The sequence below is a fragment of the Myotis lucifugus genome, unplaced genomic scaffold (assembly GCF_000147115.1).
Source record: "Myotis lucifugus unplaced genomic scaffold, Myoluc2.0 scaffold_26, whole genome shotgun sequence".
Classification (NCBI taxonomy): domain Eukaryota; kingdom Metazoa; phylum Chordata; class Mammalia; order Chiroptera; family Vespertilionidae; genus Myotis; species Myotis lucifugus.
In genome coordinates this window covers 7874394-7883189 of record NW_005871074.1, presented here as the reverse complement: position 1 = coordinate 7883189, position 8796 = coordinate 7874394, and the positions used below count along the sequence as shown (strand labels likewise).

Here is an 8796-nt window from a genome sequence, read left to right as displayed (position 1 = left end):
CCCCCGCGCGGTGCCCCTTGGCCCGGCTCTTGTGCACTCGGCGCCCGTTGGGCAGGTTGTTGGGGTGACGGGGGGCCAGGCTCCCGCGGGAGCCCACGGGCTCTGGCTCCCCTTCCCCGCGGGCCGCCACCCCGCCTCGCACGCCTGACTCTGGGCCAGCTGCAGGTTGGTGAGCTTGCAGGGGCCCGGGGCCGGCGCGTGGCCGCTGCTACCGCTCGGGGATGACTTCAGGGAAGGGGGCCCCTCTCCGAACACCGGGGAACCGTCCTCTGGGGCCGCGGACACAGCTGGGGGAGAGGCGCGCGAGGCCGAGGCCGGGGGGCAGCAGGCGCGCCAGGAGGCCCGCACGTCCCTGCGCCTGGCACAGTGGTGGGTGAAGACGAAGAGGCCCAGGGCCGAGGCCGCCACCCCATACAGGCAGCTGCACACCACCCGGGGCAGCCAGCGCTGGGACACGGCCAGAGCCCCGCAGGCCCACATGGCCAGGTACAGGAAATGCGTGGTCACCAGCGCGCCCAGCTGGACTCCCGGAGAATAGAGGCCGTCCCCGTCCTCTGGGGGTCCGGGCGTCACCACCCCGGCGCTCCCAGTGGCCAGAAGGGAACCCGAGTCACTCAGGAGGGGGCCGCTGCTCCTGAGCCTGGTGGAACCCCTCAGCTCCTCCCCTTGGTCCAGGGAGACCCTGCTCGTGACCCCCTTGGAGCTCTGTGCCAGAGGACCCCTCAGATGCAGCCCTGCGCACAGGAAATAGATCCAGGTGATCAGCAGGATCAAAGCCACCGGGATGTAGAAGGCTCCTAAGCTTGGACGCCACACCAGCCAGCAGCTGAGGGGAGACACAGGCAGTGGATGAGGAGGGAGCAAGCCTGAGGCGGGGTCCAGAGGCTGGGTGGGTGGGGACAGGATGCAGTGAGTTGACAGGCAGAGACTGGCTTAGTCAACATGCACGGGCTTGGGTGGGGTCACTGGCTGGGTGAGCCCGCAGGAGCCCCTGCCAGTGGACTAGAAGGCATCTGGTGCCGGGGCGGGTAGGTTTGGGGCAGGCAGGCAGTGTGCTCACTAGGGGCTGTGGTCCCGGTAGTTGTGGATGTTGACAGCAGCTGTGATGCCACAGATAATGAGTGGGATCCCTCCAGCGATCAAATAGAACCTGGAAAGGAATGGGTTTGGGGAGTCAGAGAGAGGAGGAGCAAGGGAGAGGAACCAGGTGCTCAGAACCCTTGACTCGGGGTCTCCATCCCATCTTCTTTCCCCTTTAAATTCTGTCAGGATTTTTTTTGCCATGGATGCAAGGTGCTTACAAGGCAGGCTTGGTAGATCCCTAGGGGACTTGGCCAAGACTATTCTAAGGGACAGAGGCCAGACCTCTCTCTACTCTAAGTGCAGAATTTGAGGGTTTCCAGGTTCCCTGCTCAGTGCCCACTACATGACCTTCAGCAACCGGGCACCACCTAGAGTCTTGCCTCTTCTGTCGTTGGGACAGTGGTCTCCCAGGACCTTGGACCCACCCTGCATCCCCCCGGGGAGAGTTGATTTGGTGTCCTACGCCCCCCTCAGAGCCCTTCCCCCCTGCAAAGCTGATATCGGGAAGCATGTACCGGAGCATGGGACGGGGAGCAGGCGGGGCAGAGTCCCCTTCCTGTGGAGGGGGCGCCCTCCAGGTGAGCTCCTTGTGGAGGACGCGGGCCTTCACACCCATCCAGAGCAGGGTGGACAGTGAGGAGTAGTGCAGAGTGATGCCCACCTGCGGGATCAAGGTGCTGAGGCTGGGACTGCTACCACATCCAGGGAGGGGCTGCTTCCATTGGGGCCAGGCCAGAGCCTCAGCCCCCCAGTGTGCTCCCACTCCTCCCATGTTCCCAGCCCCCAACTTCCCCAGACCTTCCCCCAGGTCTGTCCCTGCTGTTACCCTCTCTACGTCCGCCCCTGGCTTTCCCCCCACTCTGGTGACTCCATGACTTAGTTACTGCTATCTGCTTCATCCCCGACCTCTCCTCCATCGCAGCTTCCCACTCTCCACTTTGAAGTCCCACCTCCTAGTTTTCCTGCTTCTTACTTCTTACCTTCTACTCTCATGCTCCTCTCCCCTGACAAGTAAGACTGGACACAGAGAGAACAATGGAGCTGGGGCCTATTAGCATGAGTCCCCTTTTTCCTCTCCTGCCCCTCCCTACGGCCCAGGCTGCCATCACTAATCTTGGAGCTCCCCAACCCCCACCTCAGCCCCTTCTCCTCTTACCGCCTGGCAGACCATCTGGTAGTTGGTGAGTGTGATGCCTCCTGCAAAGACGGCGGAGGTCATGGCCATGTGGAAGCACAGGTTCAGCAGCATGTGCCAGCCCTTCCGGGACACATGGATGGAGCTGCCCCAGAAACAGTAATTAATGGGCCACCCAGCCCAAGGTCAGGCCCAGGGGGTCTCAAGGCCATGGGGAGGCCCACAGAGGGGGTGGCAGGTATCTGTGTGCATGCACATGTGGGAATGTGATAGAGGCTCCAGGGAAGGCAGGTCTTAACCCACAAAATGTGTTTCCCAACCCCAGAACCTTCAAATGCTAGGCGAGAGCCTGGCAAAGTCATGTGGACCGACCTGGGAAAGGAACACTTGCCAGTACTTAGTGAGACACCCCTGCCCCCAAGCCTTCCCACCCCACCCTCCTTTCCTGCAACAGCTCCCACCTGTGGTTGAGGATGTAGGTGATGATGGTGGAGAAGAGGCAGAGCAGCAGCAGGGCTGTGCAGGGGTACACGACTGGATGCAGCCCTGCCCCCGAGGCCCCCACCTCCCTGGGAAAGGCACTCAGCTCCTGGGAAGAGTAGGGAGAGGAAGTGTGTACTAGGAAGCCAGGTAAGGGCTGTCCCGTGGAGTCCTGACCAGGCCCCAGGCCAGTTTTCCTCTTCCCAAGCCCGGTCTGATCCTCAGCTTAGTCCATCTGCGTAGACAAAGGTGTAGGTACCGTGATATCCACTTAGAAAGGTGGCCTTTGTAGCATTAATAATCTACTGCCTGCCTTTGTAGGAACTTTCCAGGTCCCCAGCCTGGAACCGGAGATGAGGAGAGAGGGGAAGTCTGTCTGTAATACAGCTGCATGCCTGCTCAGGGTGTGACATGTGGTGAGGAAGGGGGAACGAATGGGGGTGAATGAGGAGGGTGATCAGAAAGGACAAATGTTCCCAGATTTTTTCCCCACTTTAATAACCTGGACATCGGGGATTGCAGGCTGGGTCTCAGAAGACCAGGCTGGGTAGTGCCAGACCCGCTCTCTCATTCTGGGAGTGGAAGCAGGACCTCCCTGTCTCATGAAGATGAAAAGTGTGTGTGTGGGGGGAGACCAGAGGGACATTGTCCTGAGTCCTGACAGTTTTGAGGCCTGACAAGGCTGCTGTCCTTGATTTCTCTGTGGCCTTGGGTGATCAGAGAGCCCCAGCTCCACCTCACACACCTCCCTTGTCCCCTGGCCCTCACCCGCCAGTCCTACTCTCCTCACCATGAGCACGGCCACATTGCCCAGGTGCTGGCAGTGCAGGGAGCTGACGTTGGGCTGGCTGGAGCGGAGCTGGCAGCCTTCGGAGCTCCAGCCCCCAGCGCCGCCGGGCCCTTCCTGGCTCCACCAAGCTGCCACGGGTTCAGCTCCCTCAGCCCAGTGCCGCAGGGAAATGGCCACTGGCTCCGTCAGGTTTCCCACGCCACAGCCACCTACAGGGGGGAGGAAGTCCACACACAAGGCCACGGAGTGGGGGTAGGGGTGGGGCTGGCTGGGTGGAACCAAGCAGCAGCTGAGCAGGCACAGAACCCCCTTGGGCTGGGTGTGCGCTGGGTTTGGTGGATAGATGCCAAATGTGGGCCTGCTCCCAGGTCCTCAGTCTCACTGGGGAGACACCAGGATGAATCAAAACGAAAGCACTGGGCCCTGGCCAGTGTGGTTCAGTGGTTGGGTGTTGTCCTGTACACCAAGAGGTGGCAGGCTCGATTCCCAGTCACGGCACACACCCAAGATTTCAAGTTCCAGCTCAGTTGGGGCACCCAATCAAGGTGTGTGTGTGTGTGTGTGTCTGCCCCTTCCTCTAAAATCAATAAAAAGCAACAACATATCCTTGGGTGAGGGTTAAAAACAAATTCATAAATACAAATAAAAGCACGGGGACGTGGCCCACTCTAAGTGCCAAAAGTGCGGTGGTGACATTCTCTAAAAGAGAGGAGTCCAGGGCTGGGGTCAGGAGGACATGCCGAGGAGCGAAAGCCCAGGCCAAGAGGGGACTCTGGAGGAAGGTGGGACGGAGGGAGGTCTGGGTGGGCCAAGGGTTTGTACTTAGAGCCCTTGTGAAATTTGACACATCTGGGGTGTAAAATCCAGTGTCTTCCTGAACCTTTTTTCCACCAACCCCTTTGTTTACGGGATGTCTGTGTCCCCCTTCCTCCTTGGAAATGGAGAGGGGCCACCATTCTCTGCCACCTCCACCAGGATGTTAGGGGCGCTGGTAGGTGAGGAAGAGCAGGATGAAGGGGCACAGGACAGACACTGCGGAGGGACACCATTGGGCACCTGGTACCCAGAGTTCATCCCCTTACTTGTTCCCGCGAAGATGACAGGGGTGGCCACGCCACGCCTCCTGCCGGGCCCCACAGCTCCAGGGCGGGAGGTGTTGCCGTGGCTGCGGAAGAGGCGGCCATTTCGGAAGACGAGCAGTTGCAGGGTGCAGTCTGGGGAGACTGGGGGCGCCAGGGAGGCCGGAAGGGACGAGAAGAGACTGGGCGGCAGCTGGATGGAGGCCAGGGCAACGCTGTTCTGGGGGGGACACAGGAATTCCTCAGAGACACCAGATATCCTGGGACTCTGATGTCTTCCTACCCCTTCTTCTGCCTCCCCTACCCCCTTTTCTGGGTCCTGTCTCCTCTCAGATCATCTACCCTCACCAGGCACCCGCATCTGGGCACCTCCCCTCTTAGCGTCCTCCCTGCCCCAGCGCCCACCTTGATGTGGAAGGATGACAGCGAAACGTTGGGCCTCCCGGTGGTACAGCGGAAGCGGAGCTGCTGATCAGCCAGGGGCTCCAGCTCGGGAGAGGGGTTCTGGCCAAGGCCTGCGGGCCGGGCGCCGGGCACACCGGCCTCCCTCCTCTGGAAGGCCGTGCAGGTCAGGCCCACATAGCTGTGCGGCTTGATGAGGTAGGCCTCCAATGCCACGTTCCTCGAGTTCTAGGGACAGGGAACTTGTCACCGACCCTCTGAGATATGGTTTGGCCTCTTGCCTGAGACTGCGTAGTCCCTGTCGGCTCAGGCCCTGTCCCTCTGCCTTTACTCCTCACTGTCTTCTCCAGGTCTGGCCAGTCCTACGTCATCATGGATCCTCCCCAGTCCCTGGCATGGTGCCTTCTTACTCCTAAGGCCCTTCCTCCCACGCATTCACACCCCACCTTGTATCTTGCTCCCCTCTTAACTCGGGCTTGTTCTGCCTCCCTAACTAAGCTGCAGAGAGCCTTTTTGACCTCCTGCATCTCCCGAGGGACCGGCACAATATCTTGTAAGTGGTAGGTGTTCTGCCGTGGTTGCTAACTGGCTCACGACCCACCATTGGAAATGTCACCCTCGCCTCAGGGGACAGAAGGCTCCATTACTCTACACTCCATCACAGTGCTATCCCCCGGCAACTTGGTTCCCCACCATAACGCCGAGCGTAACTTCCCCGGTGTCACTGGCCTCCCTTTCTTTCACTGCCCCTGACTACTCAGGATCTGAGGCTACACGACTGGGAATCTAGTCAAGTTCGGTGCTCATGGCAGGTGCACAGTTGGAGGGCTTACTGCCTGAGAGAAGCCTTTCCCTTCGGGATGACTCTAAGTTCCCGCCCAGTGTCAGGCCCCCAGGAGCCCCCTCCTGGCTGACCCACATTACCACAGAGATGTGCTGGGCGTGGGGGCTCAAGACGGCCCCCCCAATGCGCTCCAGGGCACCCACGATGCCGCTGCAGGCCTTGTCCTCTCGCTGGGCCAGCCACAGCAGGTGCTCATCTACCAGCATCAGGTTGCTGGCCATGTCCACCATGACCTCCACCAGCTGTGGGGGGGGGGGGAGTCACTGAGACACGGGTGGGGTTTGGTACCCAGGGGCTGGGGTGTGAGAGGCTTGAGCAAATGGGGAGCAGGAAGTTTCTAGGGGCCCCAGTGGCCTGGTTGAATCTCACCTCTTTGATCTGGTCCACATAACCCAAAAATTTCTGGATCATCTGAGCCACATAGACTACATCCATCATGTCTGAGAAGCTGGCAGCCTCGGCCGTGTACACTCGCAGCTGGTGGGCCAGGGTCAGCGCATTGGAGGCGTTGATGGGCATCTAGGAGCGTTAGGGAAAGATAGTGGATAGTCCAGTCTTTCTCCTTCTCCAGAATCGCCCCTGGGGGCCCCTCCTCTGTGCTAATGCTTTGGGGAGAGGGTCTGGCCCACCGGCTGGGTCTAACCAAGACAGCAGGCAGAGTAAGGAGTGAGCTCATCACGACTCAAGGCAGCCCACTTCTAGGCCACTGGCTGAAGCACAGTGGCTGACTCATGCCGTCCTTGCTGTCCCCCTTAAGGCTGCCCTTGCTGTGTTGGGGGATGAAGATGCTGGGGTGGCTTGCACTTCCTGAGTGTGGCCTTGGGGGTCTGAATCCCCTGGAAGGAGAGCTGGAGGAGAGCAAGAGCCCCGCACGGTGCACACCCAGGGAGCAGAGGAGCATTGTGAGGCTTCTCCCCTCCCGGTCCCTGGAACCAGAGCTGATGGGGTGCCCACCGCCCCCTGTCCTGGCCTCACCAGCACGAAGGTGTAGAGCACCCGGGTAATGTCGTTGGTGTACAGACAGTGGGAGTAGTCCCCTGGCTCCCAGCGGCCAGCTCGGTCACACAGGCGAGAGGCCTGGGTACCCGGAGTGCCCCCGCTCAGGGGCACCGAGGTGAAGGGGTACTGCAGGCAGGACTGGTAGGCTGTGATGCCAGCCAGAGTTCGAGGCCACCTGGGGGCAGAGGCAGGAATTGCCAATGACCCAGGCCCCTCAAGGCAAGGGCCCCACCCCTCCCCTTAGAACTGTGATGCCAGACCCTCTGAGGAAAGGATCCAGAAGAGTGGTTTGGGGCTGGCCTTCAAGGGATTCCCAAGCTCCACTTTCTAGCTGTATTTGTACTGCTAGTGCTGTCATTGGTGCTATGGAGGCTGGACTTGAGTCCCAAGTTCAAGTCACTTATCCTTTCTGGGCCCCAGTATTCTCAGCTGTACAATGGGGAGAATCATACCTCCTTCCTAACTGAGAGGCCCATTGGGATATTAAATGTGATATTCAAGTGGGCGAGCTTTGTAAACTATTAATGTAAAGAAGCAAATAAAATCCTTTCTGTTCTGCACCACACATTTCAGATGGTTCTAATCAAAAGATGAGGTCTCTGAATGCAACAGCAGGACTTGGAGCTGAGTGACTAAAGGGAATGTTTTCTCCAACTTAGAGTGGATGGGAGACCCTGGTCACCTGTGGTCTCAGATGCAGGAGTTGGGGGTGGGGTGGGGGGCTGGGTTGGAAGCTGTTGGGTCTCTGGGGCAGCTGAGCACACCGAACCTGAAGTCCCCTCGGTTGTTGGCGACACGCTCGGCTGGGCAGTAGGAGGCAGAGATCTCCAGCACCACAATCTCCACCTTCTTGCTGGCGTTGCCCTGGACCGTGGACACGGAGCACTCCCATTCGCCTGAGGCGCCCACACCGATGTGAGACAGGGTCAGTTCACTGCAAGCAGGCGGGCAGGGCTGGCTCGGTGAGGTACTCAGGGGCCACGCCACCCCCCTGAGCGCCCCTGGCCTGGCCACCCACAGGCGCCCTGCCCCAGGGTGTGTAGGATGAGCTTCAGGTTGTTTGTTCTTCAATTGAGTGAGGGACACAAGGACATACTCCTTACATCCTGATTGGCCTTGTGATAATGCTTTTCTGAGTTTCACTTTCCCCGTCTTTATCATGGAGGGAATAGCTGTCTTACAAGTCGATTGGAGAGTGTGAGTCTGATAACACAGGTGAGAGCCATTATAGCATACTCTGTAAAAGCTCTAAAGAAATGTCAGATATCATCATTTTCTCTATTAGGCAATTAATTTCTATCCCTTATCTGGACCGTTGACGTAGCCCTGGCCTTCCATGAACACGCACAGGCGCACTGACACAGGCGGCATACTCCCAGGAACGTGTGTGGGCACAGCTCTCTGGGGGGAGGGACATGGGTGCTGTGGCTGGGAAGGGGCAGCGGGGCCTTGCCTGGTGATGATGGTGCAGTCGTGGATGAGGCTCTCGGCCAGGAGGATGCCCGCCTGCTCATCGCTGTCCACGGGGGCCCGGTTGTGGTACCAGCGGATGCGGGTGTCGTTGCCCAGGTAGCTGGCGGAGCACTGGAAGGGCAGGCGGTCCCCCTGGAACACCACTTGGCGTCGGGATGGGATGAGGTAGTGCGTGTGTAGCTCCAGGGCCCCCTCTGTGGGAGGAGAGGACAGGGGCCTGAGTGCACAGTGTGGGAGAGTCCAGGAGGGGCCGGGCCAGGCCTCCTCTGTCTGGGGCCTGGGGGCGTGGGGGAGGGGAGGGGGGGAGGAGGATGCCTCCAGGGACAGGAGGACAGGTGAGGGGCAGGAGGGTTTAGAACAGCAGTTCTCAACCTGTAGGTCGCGACCCCTCTGGCGGTCGAACGACCCTTTCACAGGGGTCGCCTAAGACCATCCTGCATATCAGATATTTACATTACGATTCATAACAGTAGCAACATTACAGTTATGAAGTAGCAACAAAAATAATTTT

The 8796-nt window shown here is 59.5% G+C and overlaps 1 protein-coding gene across 1 annotated transcript in view; it reads right to left on the bottom strand.

Annotated features, from left to right (window-relative positions):
* ADGRA2 (adhesion G protein-coupled receptor A2) overlaps nucleotides 1-8796 on the bottom strand; it is a 28681-nt gene that overhangs the window by 1118 nt on the left and 18767 nt on the right. Inside the window, 14 exon segments of the mRNA XM_023751822.1 lie at nucleotides 1-129; nucleotides 132-826; nucleotides 1061-1150; nucleotides 1599-1744; nucleotides 2240-2363; nucleotides 2680-2807; nucleotides 3489-3697; nucleotides 4571-4787; nucleotides 4973-5197; nucleotides 5894-6055; nucleotides 6183-6332; nucleotides 6789-6987; nucleotides 7582-7746; nucleotides 8266-8479. The exon segment at nucleotides 1-129 is cut by the window's left edge and continues 1118 nt beyond it. Of these exon segments, the coding sequence (XP_023607590.1) occupies nucleotides 1-129; nucleotides 132-826; nucleotides 1061-1150; nucleotides 1599-1744; nucleotides 2240-2363; nucleotides 2680-2807; nucleotides 3489-3697; nucleotides 4571-4787; nucleotides 4973-5197; nucleotides 5894-6055; nucleotides 6183-6332; nucleotides 6789-6987; nucleotides 7582-7746; nucleotides 8266-8479 (2853 nt within the window).